Raw genomic sequence first — 20,000 nt, forward strand, 5'->3', positions numbered from 1 at the left:
TTTCCCACTCAGCCCAGCAGCTGCCGGACTAATACATGACCTGTCTGCCCTCCTGCCTGCTTCAACCTACACCACTATCCATGATATATGGTGTGTAGGCCTGCTGGAGTTAGCGTGCCAGGCTGATTTTAAGTCCCCAGCCCGGCCCTGTTCACAATAAGTCAGACCTGATAATGCATGATCGATACACACTGCATATCACTGATGCATCCTGGTTGCTTGATCAATGTCCCTTCATTACGTTCTAAAGCGGTTGTTACCCAGCTTTCCCATACTGCCCAGGCCCCCCGATTCACTAGTAAGATTTGTTATCGAGAAGCCAGGAAGCTGTAAAGATCATCTCTACAGGCTATGCGACACTGCAAATTTCTAGTTAGGTTCCAAAACGATTCTAATTTTCCTTTTAGGGTCCTGGGAAAGCCAGGTCACAGACTGCTTGGGTGTGTAATAGACATGGCTTCCATCTGCTAGTGATCTAGAACTATCATCTTCCATAATCTGATCCTCTCACCCCAGGACTGGGTCTGTGCCAGGTCCTTGGGATGCAATACTTCTAACCATCAGACTTATTCCCAATATCCACAACTGGTCCCCCCTCTTATTGCTGTGCAGCCCCCTATGCTCTGTGCACAGATAGGTGACAAGCTCCTCCACTACTCCATATACACTGCATTGGTAATAGAAAAGCCAAGGCCCTGGTCTATAGGCAGCAGCTGCCTGACTACTCTCCAGGCCACCACATTACCCTCTAACCACTATCACCCATATGTGTGCTGCTGTGTAGACGACTACGAAGTGTTCTTTCCAATAGACTGCACATATATCCTGTTCAATAAATAATAATGTTCATTCTTTTGTTCACTCACTCCTTTATTTTCTTGCCTCCCTTCCTAGCACTCCCCTTACTGGGGCTGCTGCACATCCGAGCCCATTCTGCAGCCCCGAAGTCCTAAACATGCGTTCCGGCCAGGACAGGGTTACTTCCGACTGTCGTGTAGTAAACCACGTGACCATAACAAGACAACGGTCTTCGTGCAGCAGGCTCCTGAGCAGCGCGGCCAATAGGAAAAGTGTGTGTCATTGGACGAACCAATCACACAGCTAGGCTTGTATCACAGACCCCTCCCCTATGTCCTCTTCCTCAATGGGGGCGGGAATACGCAATTTGCGTAGCGTCGTGTAAGGGCGTTTTTTTCCAGTGACACCTTGACGTAGCTCTCGCTGTGAATGGCTGTGCTCTCTTGTCAGTCACAGGCCATTTAAATGGCTACGCAGTATCAGCAGCGAAACGGTGTGTCTTACAAATTGAACCGGAGAAACAGAGGAAAGGCGTGAAGATGATCAAGGAGGAAGAAGAAGATGGAAACGGTCCCCCACGGAGGAGCAGCACTCCGGCTCCGCTATGAGGAGCTCTGCAGCGCTCTTAACATGGACGAGAGGGCCCGTGCGGAGGCCTGGGAGAGTTACGGCAACAATTAGCCAGACCTACACTCTGGAGGTGAGGGGGTTAATGGATCCTTCTGCAAAACCGCGATCTGTGACTGGGGGCGAATGCTGGAGATGATCCCTGCCTGTCACCCCCGCCCGTCTGCGGCTGTGCATACGCGTTCTGAGAGGAATTCTCTCACCGCGGTTACAGTCTGGCTGAACTGCTGCTAGCTCTTGTTCACACTAGGTTACCGGGCGGTAATTATAGTTCTTACAGCTACCCCCATCCGGGGGCTCTCCAGCTGCTGCAAAACTACAACTCCCAGCATGCCTGACAGCTTTCAGCTGCACAACTACAACTCCTAGCATGCCCTGACAGCCTTCAGCTGCACAACTACAACTCTCCAGCATGCCATGATAATACCTAGCATGCCCCGACAGCCTTCAGCTGCACAACTACAACTCCCAGCATGCCCTGACAGCCTTCAGCTGTACAAACTACAACTCCCAGCAATCCCTGACAACTAGTATTCCCTGACAGCCTTCAGCTGCACAACTACAACTCCCAGCATGCCATGATAATTCTAGCATGCCCTGACAGCCTTCAGCTGCACAACTACAACTCACAGCGTGCCCTGACAACTCCCAGCATTCGTCTGTTGGGGTATCCTGGAGGCGGTGGTTGTCAGGGGATGACTGGGTAGTGGGGCCATGTCTTTCCCAGCTATTCTGTCAGTACCATCTCCTCTCCTCCCTGCTGAGTGATGACTGGCTATGTACCTGCTGTGGTGTGAATTGGTGCTATAGAAATGAAGCAATTATTATTACTTGTGTAGATAGAAAGGCATCGCTTTGATGTTTTAGGACTTAAAAATCGTTTTGTTTCAGAATTTCCCCTATTTTTGACCAGTGCAGACTAACATGTCACCATGGTACAGACAACAGACTGTAGTCTGATCCCGCCTACCTTTGTTACTCTGCCTCCTTTGTTCCCTCTAACCATCTGTATGTTCAAGGAGAATTCCAAGTTTTTCCAACTTGCAAAGTTATCCTGCATCCTCAGAATAGGGGATAACTATCTGACTAGGGCCCCTCTTTATTTGGGAATAGTGACCCCAGTCTCCTGGGTAGTGGGGAGCGGGGATTCTCATATGTGCATCACTGCGCCATGTATTCTATCTCTGGCAGGTCCCACTGGGAATGAATGCAATTGTGTGGGGTTGTCAGTTGTCAGGGGGTTATGGCAAGTTTATATGCCTCCAGCCTTTAAGATGGGAAATAGAGAAGTAACACAAAGCTTTTACAGAACATTTTTTTTAGCAAGTGAGATAAGAATATACCTTTAATGCCAAATGAATAATGTGACCCCAACTTCATCATGTACACCACTGAACACCACTGAACTAAAAACGCAGTTATTTGGTTCTGTTAAAACGGAGTGACAGAACCCAGCCGGAAACCATACAGACCCCATTAAGGTCAGTGATGGGCTTAGTTAGTGCCTATAGTGCAGGGGGGTCAGCTGGCTGGTTACTGCCGATGAGCAGAATCAGGGATGGAAGCCGTGAGCACAGCCTCTGATACAGATGTGAACCTAGCCTAACCCTATTGCATCTTGGTGAGGTGGACCTGGCTAGCACTGCAGTATTGCTGGCTTGTGTTCCTCTGTATTGCTGGGGAGCACCGACAGGCATCAAACCCTATTTATATATTGTACCTTTAGGCCATAGAGATTAGTTATTAGAATGTGGCCATTGGTACAGCACAGCTTTCCTGGCTGTGATGCTGTTACCATGGGGCTGTTTGTTGTTGAAGAGACCTCAGACACAGGACTATGCTGGGGGTGGTTTAGGCTTGGCTTGGGGGAAGCTTGATGCAGTCTCCTTGGAGAGATGCTGAGATCAATTCTCATTCCAGGGACTCCCTGGAGAACCTGCTTGGAGGGGGGGATCATTTACCCGTGATGTCCTGCAGTAACTGATCACAGTGAATTGGAATTGAATTGTAGGCAGGGAACCACACTAGCCACATATGGGGCATATGCTTATAGATACAGTTCTGCTGAGTTTATATTGTACTGTTTTAAAAAGTGACACATTGTTATCTGAGTTACTTATATGTGACAAATATTTGCTCTAGGTAATGTATATGTTTTGTAGTTTCTTACTATGTATTGCTTTGATTTATTGCTATAGTAAACAGATTCCTAGGGCTATTGAACAGTTATGTATTATGGCTTTGCAATACACAGCCCATAGCCTTCCATAGACTAAGGTTGGTTCACACTGTGCTTTTGCAATCCATTAAAAAAAAATGCATTTGTGTGCATCAGTTTTTCCATTGACTTCCATAATAACAGAAAAATGCATCCGTTTGTTTTAAGGTACACAAAAATTAGGTTAGCAACGTTTTTGTGTACATTAAAAAACAAAAAAAAAAACATGCATTTTTGATCCTTTTTTTTTGGTGTGTGAAATTAATGGAAAAACGGATGCACACAAATGCATCCATTTTTTTTGCAAAAACGGATGAAAAAAAATGGATTGCAAAAATGCAGTGTTACCCAGCCTTATCCTGTGCCTACATGTGGCTCTGATCTATATAGATGTAGATTCCATAAGAAGAATATTGCGATATCCAGGATTGCACCCTGTATTATGTATACTCCTACAGAGATGCAATACAATGGCACACAGAGGATTAGCAAGTCTGTACTACAAACCATTGGAGACTCTTTGTGTTAACATGCAGATCCGGAACGGTTGTTGTGATGTTGCAGGCCTGTCCAGCCAATCAGCAGCTGCAGCAGTGTCCTGCCTCAGTCACTGATTGGTTGGGCGGGCCTGCAACATCACAACAACTGGTCCCGGAAGCGGGCGCACAGCAGGATGGATCGGTAAAATAGTGACAAGTTGCTCTCTAAGACTCACAGAGAGGGCAAGAGGCATGAATAAGAGCTTCAACTAAGACACCGATTAAAACAGGTCAGGAGCTCCAAAGATCCACAGCAGAGATGGAAGTGTCTGTAGAAGCAGTATAAGCCAGGGCTTTATTAGGAAGTGGCCAAAAAAAAAGTAATTCCTTTAAAGGGTTATCCAGCGCTACAAAAACATGGCCACTTTTGCACCACACTTGTCTCCAGTTCAGGTGTGGTTTGCAATTAAGCTCCATTTACTTAAATGGAATGAAGTTCAAAACCCCGCCCAAGCTGGAGACAAGAGTTGGGCAAAAGTGGCCATGTTTTTGTAGCGCTGAATAACCCCATTTCCCATCACCCAAAGAAACACCATTCCTATGGCAAAGAATGGTGGTGGTGGCGGCAGCAGCATCGTACTATGGGGGCATTGCCATAAGCAGGGACTAGAAAACAGATCAGGCTAGTAAGGTGCATGGCTATAAATACAGGGCCTTGGGATGATCGTTCACTACTGATAATGATTATGACAATCACTTGAAATGAACTTCTAAAGATGTATTGGAGTGGCTTAAGAGAAACATTTCAATGTCTTTGAGTAGTCGTCTAGTCAAAGCCAAGACCTGAATCCAATTGAAAATGTCTGGTATGCCTTTAAAGGGGTATTCCACTATAACATCACATTTTATATGTTGCTGCTCATGGTGAGACTAACAATTTATTCCATACTTGTTATTATCTATTCAGTCTCTTTCCCCCAGTTCTGAGCTGCTTCTTTCTGCTGAAGACACTGAAGACTGTGTGTGAGCTTTTCTCTCTGTTTCCTCCTCCTCCCCCTTCCTTTCGAGGCAGCTGATATAAACAAGTCCCTTACAGGCTTTATCTGCAACTTTGTAGCTTCTTTGCAAAGCTGGGAGGGTTTTTCTGGGGTCAGGCTGCTGACTGATTAACCCTCCTGGCATTAAGAAGTTGCAGATTGGGACTTGTTTACATCAGCCATCTCAGAGGGGAGGAGGAAGAGACGGAGAGAAAATCTCACACAGTTTTTTGTGTCTTCAGCGGAAAGCAGCAGCTCAGAACTGGGAGAAGGAGACTGAATTGATAATAACAAGTATGAAAAGAATTGTTAGTCTCATCATGGGCAGCAACATATGTAAAGGTAAGTTTGAGAGGAATAACCCCTTTAAGACTTCTGTCCACCAATGCAACACATCTAACTTTAAAAAGTTGAACCGTTTTTTCTTGTAAGAATGTGCTAACCTAATAGAGATGTACCCTAGGACTCCTGCATCAAAAGTTATGTCCACAGAATAGAGACCCTCAGGGGGTGGTAAATACTTATGCACAATAAAGCGAACGTACTATCAGCAGGTTCTTCCCAGAGAACTTGCTGATATGCTGTAGTAGCTATGTATGTCAGTAATACACAGCCACTACTTTAAGCCCTGTCCGCATCGGCCCGGGGGGTTCGCACATGCGCGAGAAGCAGCCTGTGCATCCCTGCGCAGCCGCAGTGTATACAGCCCACTATGCGTATATGAATATGCATAGTGGGCTGGATGGCAGGGGGCGAGCTGGGCGGGCCGCGGCGTTGCTCTCTGGCCCAGAGCAACGCCCTAAATGCTCTTATGCAGGTAATTTGCATAAAGCATTTAGTGATTTTACAAACAATGCAGGGGCGGACAGGGCTTAAAGTAGTGGCTATGTATTACTGACATACATAGCTACTACGGCATATCAGCAGGTTCTCTGGGAAGAACCTGCTGATAGTGCCGCTTTAAGTCGAGCATATCAATAGAACACAGGGAAGCCGGTGCCGCAGTCCTTTTTTGGAACTGCGCCCCGATTGCCGCACATGGTGCCTCCCACTGGAGACCGGACAGCCCGCCTCCAGCGCTTCAGCCTCAGTCGGTGCCCGGCAATGGACCGGCGCCGCGCAAGGGAACCAGGTCGAGGTTCAAGAAAAGGTCCACAGCACCGGCGTCATTCTATTGATAAGCTACATTTTAAGTGACTGTACCTGATAGTACATTTTCTATAAAGATCTTAAAATATTTTGAACTTTCAGACTATGTTCACACAATGTTTTTTTGAGGCACAAATACATGCTTTTTTAATAATTATGGCCCTAAATCATGCTCTTTATTTATCGCCATAATTGTCAAAAAACGACTGTATTCAAATAACGTTCAGATACCCTCAAAGTGGTTGGCATACTGTGTAAAAGAAATGGTGCGTGCCCCAAGATTATGTTTTGCTTCCAGGTTTTAATACAGGAAAACACAATTGTTGAATAACTTAGCAAGGCACTGTATATGTATGTATGTAGGAGGTCTCTTTACTAGTCTGTGACTCTTGTTTAGATAAAGCATCTCAATAAGGGAAGCAGTAACACAGGACCTTTGTTTTGCAGGGAATGCATTGCACTGGTTGGCGTGTGCCTTGTACGTTGCATGCAGACAGTCTGTGCCAACAGTGGGCAGAGGTACAGTGGAAGGAAACTATGTGTCCCTCACCAGGATCCTGACCTCTTCAGAACTAAGGTAACGCAAACTAGTATTATTTGCTGCAGAATAACTGTACACAATGGTCTATATGGTCCTAGCATGTGCAGCAATAACCTGTAACATGCATTCCATCATACATCACAAAAGTGCTCTGACAAAATTCCAATATTCATTAACTAGGTTTTTCCGACAATTTAATTATTTCTGTTGCTAGTAGCAATTAGAAGACAACTAACCACCAGTATGTATAGAAGGCACGTAAAAAATCCCATGCAGAATCCTTATATTACATTCCTTGGGGTTTTCAACTGGAATCACAAAAAAAAAAGCTTTCCTGTATCTAAATATTGCTACTATGTACATTTTATTGGGAACCCTTGGCATACTTATTTTTTTTCTTCTCTTTTTCCCTCTTTAAAGCTTGATTGAGTTTTTCAGTAAGATGAAGAAGTGGGAGGATATGGCCAATTTATCTGACGAATTCAGAGAGAGAACAAGGAAGCTTGAACGTAACTTTACAGTCACTGCTGTTTCTTCAAAAAATATGACCCCATCTTCCAAAAGATCTTCAAGAACCCGCAAGAAGAGCAGCTGCGGCAGCACAGAGGCCGCAAGCAAAGGTAGACTTGAAATTTTTAATTAGTTATTTAGTTATTTAGTTCTGCGTTCTATTCATTATTTGTTTCCTTTGGCCGTTACGTAATATTAATATCTACTGAGAGTGTAACCACTACAGGGTTTTTAAGCAATGGGAAGACTGTTTGCTGTACATCTAATATGTTAGAGGTTGTCCAGGAAAAAATAACTTTTCCCCTATCCACAGGATTGGGGGGGAAAAGTAGGAGGTCGTGGGGCATCTGATATCTGTACCCCTAGCCGATATCTGTATCTGGCCCCAACGGCTCTGTTATGAATAGAGCTGCAGATCTGTCACACGACCAGTGGCTCTATTCATTCCTATGGAGCGATGGAAAAAGCAGAGTACGCAGGAAGAACGCTGTACTCAGCTGTACTTTCCTTCGGCTCCAAAGGAATTAATAGAGCCACAGGTCACATGTTATATGTGGCTCTATTCATAACAGAGCTGGCGGGGCCCGATACAGAGATTGGCGGAGGTACAAGATCAGACCGCCGGTGACCTCCTACTTTTCCCCTAAGTCATTTTTTCCTGGATAACCTCTTTAAGATCTGGTGGTTTAAGTTTCCTAGTGGATAGATGCAGAGTTGTTCTTAAAGTGACTCTGTACCCACAAATGGCATTTTTTTTGCATGTGGGACTTGACTCCTTTGTGTAACTGTGGTCTGAACTTTTTTTTAATAGTGGGCAATTTGGCCTCATAGTTGGCAAGGATATTGTGTGGTTTATTTAGTACCACATTTACTTGTAATGCATGTAGCATAGGAGTCTCATTAATATTCATTATTTGGTTATTATTGTTGCTTCTTGTTATTGGGACACTCATTTTTGCAGTAATTGGCCCCTCCACCATGTTTGTAAATGTCTTTAGTGTATGTTTATTTTAGAGGATGTTTTGGTTATCATTAATTAATAAACAAATGATTAATTATGTATTTGATTCTTAAAGAGTATGTACCACCAGGTACATTCTCTTTAACCTGAAGCCACGGATCGAACGGCGCCGGCAGCGGGAAGCTGGGGGCCGCGGTCCGTTTTCTGGACCGAGGCCCGGTTCCCATGCACGGTGCAGTTCTATGCAGCGGAACCGGCCGGTGCTCAAGCACTGGAGGTAGGCCCGCCCGCCCCCAGTGGGAGGGAATTCCCTCCCCTGTATGACGCGGCTCCATTCATTCTAGGGGATCCGTGGCTTCAGGTTAAAGAGGATGTACCTGGTGGTACATCCTCTTTAAGTTATTGTGGTCTTATAAGGGTATAGTTACCATGTAGATTGTCCCAAAATCCATCATCCAACATGCAATATATATTCATTTTACTACATTGGTGCTTTGGATTACGAGCATAATGCGTTCCGGGACCATGCTTGTAATCCAAATCACTTTTAAACCAAAGCAAATTTTACCATAAGTAATCACTGATATGCAGACAATTGATTCCACACCCGCAAAAATATTTTTTTTATTCTGAATAACATGTAGAACAGACATTTATATGTAAAACAAACATTTATAAACAGCTGAATATGTCATTATAAGTTACTGTACAATATAGCAATGAGCATGTGGAATATAATGTGTAGGAAGTGCACAAACCTGCAGCAGTTTGTAGATACAAGATGGAGCTGCAGATCCTCATAATGCAGTAGTGTAGTACAACAGGCTAGCATAGAGAAGCAGGGCTGCGGTCAGAGGTCTGTGTGGTCACATGAAAGCATTGGGGAAGGGATGTGTGTTCAGCATGGACCAATCAGGAAGTGAGAATCGCACAGCTGTGCAGGAGGAGTGTAAGTGCAGGAACATTATAGCTGTGCAGGCTTAGTGTAAGTTCAGGAACATTATAGCAGCAGTGTGTATAGCTGAGTGTAAGTACAGGTACATTATAGCTGAGTGTGAGTGCAAGCACATTATAGCAGGGTTAGGAGAGGATGGGAAACACAAAGGGTTAGAGACTGCAGGGAGGAATGAGTAGGGCAGATGTGGTACTGTATAGCAGCGCACTCTGTCCGGAGAGAGAGGGGTTACAGCTATGGAGAGATTACCTCCACAGTCCTGTCCCCTGATGCAAGCCCCAGCTTGAAGAGGATCTGCTATGATTTATAAGGTGGGGGAGACTTGCATGGTCTGAGTACAGTGCTGTAGACGCCACTATGCAGACCATGCCCCTCCTCCACTCCCCTCCCACCCAGAGAGCTCTTAAACCAAAGCAATGCTCTTAAACCAAGTCAAAATTTTAAAAACTGAGTTTTTTGAAAATTCTTCCAAAACGCTCTCAATCCAAGTTACTCTTAAACCAAGGTACCACTGTATTAATATTTTGCCTCATCGCTTTGAATCATTTCCTTTTGTAATGAATTTAAGGCCTTTGTATAATTTTATCGCATGTCTTGATTTTTGCCCCTCTAATTTCAGGCGTCAACCCTGCACAGTATCTGAAGTGTTTAACTTTTGCTGGGTGTTGTTCATCAATGCTAAAGGTAAAGTAGATGTTGTAAGAAGTGTTTAGATGCAGTCCTTGGCTATGTTCACACAACGTAAGTTTAGTATTCATCACAGCCATTGTTGCCGATTTGCAACAACGGCCGTGATGAATACTAAACTTTGTGCTGCAAGAAGAGTGAATCCCAGCCGGAGCGTATACATATGGTATATGCTCTGGCTGTGATTCCATCCTGCTGCACAAAAAACGGACATGTCAGTTTTCTGCGGCAGCTATTAATTGAATAACGGCTGCAGAGAACCTGTCAGTGTACACAAGGTAGCATGCGGCTCTGGCCGCATGCTCCATGGTGTGCAGCGATGTACTGTAATGTACTGTAATTCAGCAGAAATGAAAATAATCCGGCCGGTACTGCAGTACCTGCCGGGATGATCTTCAGTAACACTGTCCATTCTTGTTTAAAAAAATTTAAACAAGCCCTCAAATGCCAACCTGGATAAAAAAAAAGGGTGGATTAATGGGACATCATTTAAAGCTGCATTAGGAGCAGAATACCAGTGTATTCTACTTTAAAATATAAATAGAAAATAAACTGTGAACCTGGCCTGAAAAGATAAATAATAATAATACCATACAAAATATGTGATGTTTACACAAAACACTGTAAGGATCCATTCATGCGTTTTGATCAAATTATAGTTATTTTACTGTTTGACTGTGATTATGCAAAGGTTGCAACTAAAAGGGGGACATAATATACAAATGGCCCCTACAGAATATATGGTGATTTTGATTTGAGGGTACAGCTACATGTCTTGTAAATGCATGCTATAAAAAAGGGTGGAGGGTAGTCTACGAAAAGTGCTGGCTTTTTGTTTAGTAAATGTGGATCAATATATGGATAGAAGTTTAGGTCAATGTATAAAATCATTGACCCCTCTAATGTACTGTGCCACTGTCCTCCAATATACTGTACCACTGTCCTCTGTAATGTACTGTGCCAGTGTCCTCCTGTACCACTGTCCCCTGTAATGTACTGTGCCACTCTCCTCCAATATACTGTACCACTGTCCCCTGTAATGTACTGTGCCACTGTCCTCCAATATACTGTACCACTGTCCCCTGTAATGTACTGTGCCACTGTCCTCCAATATACTGTACTACTGTCCTCTGTAATGTACTGTACCACTGTCCTCTGTAATGTACTGTGCCACTGTCCCCTGTAATGCACTGTGCCACTGTCCTCTAATGTACTGTACTGTCTTCTAATGTATTTTGCCACTGCCCCCTCTAATGAACTGTACCACTGTCTCCTTCAGTGTACTGTGCCACTATGGCTCTCCAGCTTTTGGAAACCTACAACTCCTAATTCCTGCCATCTGCATCAGTTTCTAATATGCAAATCGGGCGCTGGAGCTGGGCGAGGTGCCCGCAGTTTACCTCTGTGAATCAAGCCTATGCATGTCACAGAGAGGAGGGGATATTGGTACACTGAAGACCCACCTCCAGTGCATCGAGTGGCCTGATTTGCATATCAGAAATCGGCGCAGACGTCGTAGTATATTAAGAAAAAAAGGACCGTGCCCACATGGTAGTATGAATTTTTTTTTTAAGTGCTGTAAGTTGTACATTTACTATCAGTTGTGCCACTTGGAGAGCCACAGATTGCAATTGTGTCCGCTGCGACCCCTAGATTTTATCATGTTTTTTCTTTATTTTGAACAAAGCAGCTCAGACAGCTCAGACTTGTTTTGGATCTACTTTGCACTTACCTGACCAACTATGAAGTAAACTGTTTTCACATTTCACAGAGTCTCACGCAAAAAAACCCCCAAAAAACAGCTAAATACACTAAGGGTAATCACATAATAAATCTAGCGATACGATAAAGTAAAACCCTAATGTGTAGCAATTGTGAAAGCCCTACAGTCTTAGGCTATGTTCACATTACGTAAAATGCGCAGGGGAACACTTTATGCGCAGGGGAACACTGCCTCTACTTTAATGGGATCCTGGCTGGAGCGTATACACATCGTATATGCTCTGGCCGGGATCCCATGCGGACCTGCAAATAACTGACATGTCAGTTTTCTGTGGCCGCAATTCAGTGAGCTGCGGCCGTAGGAAACCCTGTCAGTTCACACAATTCCTGCCGCTTGCTTCATTGAGTGCAGTGGCAAGTTCTGATGCGGGCGCCCGCATCAGAACACTACGGCCAGAAAGATGATCCGGCTGGTCCTGCAGAACCGGCCGGGATCATCTGGGCAGAGACCGGCCGTTTCGTGATTTGACCGGGTCACGGAACGGCCGGTCTAATACAGAGTGTGAACATAGCCTTAGGGTGCCTTTACACAGAAAGATTTATGTGACAGATTTTCTAAGCCAAAGGCGGGAACAGACTATAAACAGGAAACAGGTCATAAAGGAAAGACTGAGATTTCTCCTCTTTTCAAATCCATTCCTGGCTTTGGCTTCAGAAATCTGTCATATAAATCTCTCTGTGTAAAGGCCCTATTACACAAAACCGTTATGGCCAATAATTGTCTCGTGTAATAGAAGACAACGATGCGCCAAAATGAACTATGTCAGCTGATTGTTGTCTGTCATTGTCTTTCAACATGTTGAAAGACAAACGACAGGGATTGCTGCCGTCAATCCGCGGAACAGGAGAGGTGGCAGCAGACCCCCCCTCCAGCTCTTACCCATTCGCTGCCGACGCGTGTAATAGCCCCAGCAGCGAGCGGGAAACAAGGAGGCTCCTCTGCATCGCCCCGTGTAATAGGGCCCTTAGTAATAGGGCCCAAAGCTAAAGTGTTCCCTGATCTTCATGTCAGTCTTTACTATTCTGGCATTTTATTCCTGCGAAGTATGGTTCCCGGACAGGAACGTTTGTTTCTCTCTGTCCTCTTATAATACCGTAGCAGAATTTCCGAGGAAATTTAATTTATCATTTTTAGCTCACCTATACTAGTCTGTAATATATAACTAGTAGAGCCAAACAAGGACTTACCTAGATGTCTGGCCTGTGGTGTGGAATGGGTTAACTCCGTCCTCCCCCCCTTTCTGATGAATATGAGCTGCTCATTTACCCCAGCAATTTAGTAGGCACCAAGTTTAGCATCACTAGTAGCCCGGTCCTAGCAACCAGACACACAGGGCAAGTTTGGGCTTGTCTAAGACTCCTTTTAGATAGAGGCCAATGAGGGACAATTTCCTTGTCAGAGGTGGCAGCCCTTCTCAGTGATTCAGATTCCCTCTCAGTCAGGGTGACAGCTGCTTCAGGTTCAGGACCCCAAAGGTATGTTCTGTCTTGAGGCTGGTTAGAGTGTATCCATATTCTGTACTTGGCTGTACACTCTGGTATGAGTATATACATTATTACTATGTGCTTATAGTTCAGATAGATTATAAGGATTGTGTCCTGTTACACAATACTACACTGTATGTCAGATGCCCAATAGGCTGTCTGTCAGATTTACATTAACGTATTTTCTCTTTATTTTTGGACATGCCTAGTATTTTTCCATAACATATGCTGCGAAACCGGGAAAAAAATAATTTGCGCTGTCAAATTGAAAAAAAAAAAACGAATTTGTTTTGATTTCGGGGAGTTTTGCATTTACGCCGTTCGCCTATAGTAAAACTGACTTGTTATGCATGTTCCTCAAGTTGTTACGATTACAACGATATGTAACATGTATAACTTTTACATTATCTGATGGCTTTTAAAAAATTCAAACCATTGTTAACAAATATATTTTCCTTAAAATCGCTCCATTCCAGGCTTATAGCGCTTTTATCCTTTGGTCTATGGGGCTGTGTGAGGTGTCATTTTTTGCGCCATGATGCGTTCTTTCTATCGGTACCTTGATTGCGCATAGACAACTTTTTGATCACTTTTTATTAAATTTTTTCTGGACTTGATGCGACCAAAAATGCGCAATTTTGCACTTTGGATTTTTTTTGCGCTGACGCCGTTTACCGTGTGAGATCAGAAATGTGATAATTTAATAGTTCGGGCGATAGCAAACATGTTTATTTATTTGTTTATTATTAATTTATATTTGTAAAATGGGATAAGGGGGGTGATTTGGACTGTTATTAGGGGAGGGGATTTTTTATTAATAAAAACACTTTTTACTTTTTTTTTTACATCAACTAGAAGCCCCCCTGGGGGACTTGTATATACACAGCACTGATCTCTCATAGAGAACAATGCTGCGTATATACACAGCAAAGATCGATTAGATCGGTCATAGATTGCTTTGGCCTGCAGGCCACAGCAATCTATTGCCGAGTCGGGATTAGCGTCATTGCGACGCTGAGACCCGGACCGGACAGAAGAACGGATCTCCCCCAACCCCCCCCCCCCCCCCTCGCATCGCGGAGGGGAGATCCGACCCACTAGACACCAGGGACGTGCAGTACAAAGCACTTCAATGCAGATGTCAGGTTTGACAGCTCTTATTTGAATTTGGATTATGAATATGGATTTGCCAGATCTATAGAACTTCTGTCAAATCTGAATACTGCTTTGGTGGTGGGATTTGGTGATGTTTAGAGATGAGCGAACCTCGAGCATGCTCGAGTCCATCTGAACCCGAACTTTCGGCACCTGTGAACAAGTGCTGCTTTTTTATGGGTAAGGGTAAACTCGGGTTCGAGTCGATCCGAACCCGAACGTTCGGTATTTGATTAGCTGGGGCTGCTGAACTTGGATAAAGCCCTAAGGCTATGTGGAAATCATGGATATAGTCATTGGCTGTATCCATGTTTTCCAGACAACCTTAGAGCTTTATCCAAGTTTAGCATCCCCAGCTAATCAAATACCGAACGTTCGGGTTCAGATGGACTCGAACCCGAACCCGGTTCGCTCATCTCTAGTGATGTTATCCTGCTGTCTGGTTTATATGAGAGAGGTACCTATTTACAGAGAGGAATAAGCCCCAAGGAAACCCCAGATGCCACAAAAAAATTATATTTCTTATACTTCTACATTGATATAAAAAATTAAAATTGCATCCTCTTGAAATGAAGTGATAGAAAAATGGGGGGGGGGGGGGGGGGGAATGCAATGTCCTCAAGGCCCAAAGTAGCTGTTTCCTGAACGGTGTATTCCACTATAAAAAAGACATACATATGTTGTTAGGGTAAAAATTAGAAAAAGGTAATACTTACCCTAGTCCCCAGAGTTTCCACTGCAGCTTCTTTTGGTTCCCCACTGCCCTCTCTTCTCCCTGTTTAGGGTAGCTTCACACGTACCGTAATACAGCGTTTTTATCGCTGCGTTTTTGGTGCGATTTTTACATGCGATTTTTGATTTTCACATGAAAATCATGTGAAAATCAAAACGCGCATGTAAAAAACGCAGCGTTAAAAACGCAGCGATACGGTACGTGTGAAGGCACCCTAAATGTCTCAGCATAATGTGCCATTGACACCACTGCAGTCATTGACTGAGCGTGCAGGTCCTGTTCTGACATATGGTTCTGGAAGGAGCTAAATGGAAGCTGTGAGGAACCAAGGTTACTAAGTATCACTTTTTTAGTTTTATCCCAGACCCAGCAACATAATATTTTCATACTAGAAAAGGGGTTAAAGTGTAAAACACATTGTGAACACCTGACTTCCTTTCTGTGTGTATGGTTTACAGCTACATCTTTCTAGTATTTTCTAGTATTGGCAGGCAGCTGATGTATGAACTTTCATGAGCCTGTGTAAGGTGTTTACCCTTACCCATAAAAAGCAGCATTTGTTCACAGGTTTCTAGTGGTTCACATTCTGAACTATGGAATATTAGCGCCATTTTCAGTGTGTTTTTCACCATCCGCGGATTCATTCACTTTATGTCTGGACCCATTCGGAGCTTACAATATGGTTTTCCTAAAATTACGAAATCCAAAACCACATACATAACCACATGTGTAGGATGAATTTCATGGGAAAATAATTCATTTCTACTATGTTTTCAGATGGTGAGAGGAAGCTGTGGTGCCCACAGGAAAACCACATAAGCACAGAAAGTATAAAAACATGGTGCAGATGGCACTCTGGTGATACACTGTGCTAAGTGTATATACATACTTTTTCCCATAAAGATTCACTAGAGAAAAAACTGTCTAAAATGGCCTTACTGAAATACCATCGCTTCCAAAGGAAGAATACACCCATTATCTAAAATTGTACTTTTATATTACACTTGAGCACATAGATGAGTTCTATTCTCCAATGTGTGGGAATAGAGGTGGTACTGTGTATGCTGGGAAGACATGCTCTTGTGACACCTGACAAATGTGTTGGTGTCCAGGGAACCTGTTTGCCGTGTCCTAGTGTCCAGTGGTCATGGGCGCTTTCGCACAATGTTTTTGTGTAGCTGCTCCGCCATGGAGACGTAAACCTTGATGATCCCAACAACAGTTTACTTCACTTCCAATAGCACAAAGTGCAGCACATAAAGGGTTTTCTAGTAAAGATAAATTGAACACCCTCTTCTTTTTGTTTTGTCTGTAGGAAACTTTCCAATGATAAGTGATGATCTGGTGAATTCTTACCATCTTCTTCTCTGTGCCTTGGACCTTGTCTATGGGAATGCCTTGCTGTGTCCAAACCGTCGAGAGCTCCTGAACCCTAATTTTCAAGGTAAGATGTTGAAAAGGAAAGAAACACAGTTAAAGGGGTATTCCGATCATAGACATTTATTGCATGCTTATCTACGTTGTATTACACATTGGAGACCCACAACTATGTTAAAGGACAACTCCCGCGGGACCCCAAAAAAAAAAAAAACACAGACACACACAGACACCATACTCACCATCTCTCCGGTGACGATCGCCACTCGATTCGCCCGCCGTCCGCCTCTCCGTCGCCGCCGTCCGCCATCCAGCGATGTCTCCAACTTCCGGGTCCAGGGGATGGAAAAGGCTGCCAGTGCGCTTGCGCACCGGCAGCCTTTTCATTGGCTGGAGCGCATCACATGGCTTCCAGCAAGCTCAGCCAATCAGGGCTGAGCAAGCTGGAAGCCATGTGATGCGCTCCAGCCAATGAAAAGGCTGCTGGTGCGCATGTGCACCAGCAGCCTTTTCATCCCCATTCACTTTGCATGAAGACGCCGAGGAGGAAGAAGACCCGGACCGCCCCTCGGCTCTGACGTCGTCGTCACCAGATGCCGCCCCGGAGAAGAGGACCGTGACGATCGTAATAGGTAATGTATACATTCCTTAACTTCCGGGTGGGCGGGTCGGGGTCCGAAAGTGGGGGAAGGGGGCCAGGCCGGGTATTTAACCACATTACAAAGTTATATAACTTTGTAATGTGTGTTAAATGAGCAAAAAAAAATTTTGTGGGAGTTGTCCTTTAAGAATAGAGATGAGCGAACCTGGAGCATGCTCGAGTCGATCCAAACCCGAACATTCGGCATTTGATTAGCGGTGGCTGCTGAAGTTGGGTAAAGCCCTAAGGCTATGTGGAAATCATGGATATAGTCATTGGCTGTATCCATGTTTTCCAGACAACCTTAGAGCTTTATCCAAGTTCAGCAGCCACCGCTAATCAAATACCGAACGTTCGGTTCGAATCAACCCGAACCCAGTTCGCTCATCTCTAGTTAAGAACAAGGGTTTAATGACCATTGTTTTACCTGGCATGGTAGCCAGCCATCATATAAAAGCAGAGAAGGAACGGAGCATGTGTGCAGTTTTCTCTGTTCAGTGCCATCGGAGTTATAGTTACAGCCAAGGAAACATGCATAAAAGTGAATGGAGAGAGTTGTGCACATTTACGGTAACCTCAACAGGCAGGATGATGGTCAGGGGTCTCCTAATTTTTAAACATATGGACAGGCCCGTGAATTGGGACCCAGATCTGTCAGACAATCATGGTAAATGGCTGTGATGGGAATACCTTTTAAATAGCACATATAAATTGTGAAATAAATACGTATTGAAAAAGAATAGCAAATAAATGTAAAATACTAGAGATGAAGGGGCCACATATAAAGATGTCACAAGGCCACAGTCCCCCACATTATGATCCAAGAGGACCTAGTGCTTGTTAGTCATCCTGTGCATGAGAGAAGGAAGGGGTTCACCAGCTCAGGAGATACTTAGATGGGACACTCTTGAACAAAGATATGTCTGAATGCTTACGTTAATATCTATCCAACGATGCTGCCAGCAAGTCAGGGGGTCACAGATTCATTTTAGGTCTCTCACATTGATGGCAGTATTACACCACCCTGAATAGGTGACAGCTTTAGTTGAGTGGGTAGTACTTTATTAAAGCCAGGTAGCAGATCATGACAGCTTGGGTAAACAGTGCATTGAAAAAATACACATTGACATGGTGCCTAGATCGTGTTGATACCTGTGTAGAACCTATTCTACTACCAATATTAGATACTAAGGCCTTATTCACACGTCCTGTAAAGTTGTCTGTAATTGCAGATCCGTAATCATAGTTCAACATAGAGCACATTAATATATATTGGGCTGTTCACACAGTCTATTTTCATTTTGCTCCATAATCCGTTCCATATAAACAAAAAAGCATGTCCTAATGTGGATTGTGATTACGGTGCGGATTACCAATAGAAGTCTATGGGATCCATGTTTTTTGCGGACGTGGTGGATGTCACATCCGTGAAGTCCGTGAAAAACGCATTTCAAATGTAAGCAAACTAGTACTGTTCACATTTAACAGAAACTGATGCAATTATAGATGCAAATACGGATGATTTTCAACAGATTACAGAGAAAAATAGCAGGAGGTTTTGAGGTCCAGAAAAATTACTGACCATGTGAATAAGGCCTTACTTGGTAATATTTAAGGGGAACTCCAGGTAGAGGTTAAAAAAAATGAAACTTCTGCAGAATCATAAAGCATTACTTACCTATCTATTCCAGTTTTGAAACTACCAAAATCCATTTGTTTTAGGGGATTTTGTTCTGTTTTGTGTTTCTGCACTTCCTGGTTTGTCAGTTGTACTCTGTACTACAGGTTCCAGAATGCAAGGTTTCCCTCAGCTGTTCATCACAGTCCTCCACCCTGGCTATTCCCCACCCAAAGCTGTTGCAGAACATCTAGACTGTGTTCACACATTGCAGTTTCATTGTGTTACTGAATTATTTGCAGTAATTTGATTTCATTGTGGTCCCACCCACCCACATAGCATGCTATATTCTCTACCTGTAACACCACACAGCACACTGTTACTACCTGTAACACCACACAGCACGCTGTATTCTCTACCTGTAACACCACACAGCCCGCGGTATTCTCTACCTGTAACACCACACAGCACGCTGTATTCTCTACCTGTAACACCACACAGCACGCAGTATTCTCTACCTGTAACACCACACAGCAGGCAGTATTCTCTACCTGTAACACCACACAGCACGCAGTATTCTCTACCTGTAACACCAACAGCACGCTGTATTCTCTACCTGTAACAACACACAGCACGCTCTATTCTCTACCTGTAATGCTGATATTGGAATAAAGTAAAGAACTTTTAGAATTTTTTTTTCTTTTCATTTCCATGCACATATTATGAGCAAGCATCTGTTATCTTTAAAGTTGAGCCCCACAATAAGGCTCTGATCCGCTCTGCCATTTAGCATCATTTACTTGTGTTACTGCATCATTTTTGTGAATACGCTGCAGTACTGCAATGACACTCCAACGTGTGAACACAGCCCTAATTTCACTGAAGACTTCTGCACAATTAGAGAAATCAGTGCAACACCTGCTTCTAGTCGGTCAGAGATGGTGAATCACTCAGGGGATTGGGGGATCCAGCCAAGCCTTCTGTGACATCACGCCCTGCCCCCTGTCTGCATCATCAGCCTGATCTCAGCAAACACACACAGTGTGAGACAGAGGCATGGAAGATTTCTCTCTTAAGTGGGGATAGCAGAAAGAGCAGGAGACAATGTGGATTTGCACAGATGCCATTTTTCTTCACTTCCTTGATTTCTATCAGCTACCAGTGTGGCAGAACCATACAGATACAGTTATACATTGTATAGACCATATAGTTAACTTTTAATGTACTTTTAATAGAAAAGAAGTTTTT

General features: G+C 43.9%; 1 protein-coding gene across 1 annotated transcript; it reads left to right on the forward strand.

Annotated features, from left to right (window-relative positions):
• The first annotated feature begins 5,479 nt into the window (after positions 1 to 5,479).
• On the forward strand, positions 5,480 to 16,557 carry LOC138780791 (retinoblastoma-like protein 2). The gene is made up of 5 exons (XM_069956715.1): positions 5,480 to 5,501; positions 6,756 to 6,885; positions 7,270 to 7,469; positions 9,895 to 9,959; positions 16,433 to 16,557. Exons 1-5 carry the CDS (start codon positions 5,480 to 5,482, stop codon positions 16,445 to 16,447), a joined length of 432 nt encoding a protein of 143 aa, XP_069812816.1. The 3' UTR covers positions 16,448 to 16,557.
• The last annotated feature ends 3,443 nt before the right edge of the window (positions 16,558 to 20,000 follow it).

The sequence above is a fragment of the Dendropsophus ebraccatus genome, unplaced genomic scaffold (assembly GCF_027789765.1).
Source record: "Dendropsophus ebraccatus isolate aDenEbr1 unplaced genomic scaffold, aDenEbr1.pat pat_scaffold_847_ctg1, whole genome shotgun sequence".
NCBI classification, from domain to species: domain Eukaryota; kingdom Metazoa; phylum Chordata; class Amphibia; order Anura; family Hylidae; genus Dendropsophus; species Dendropsophus ebraccatus.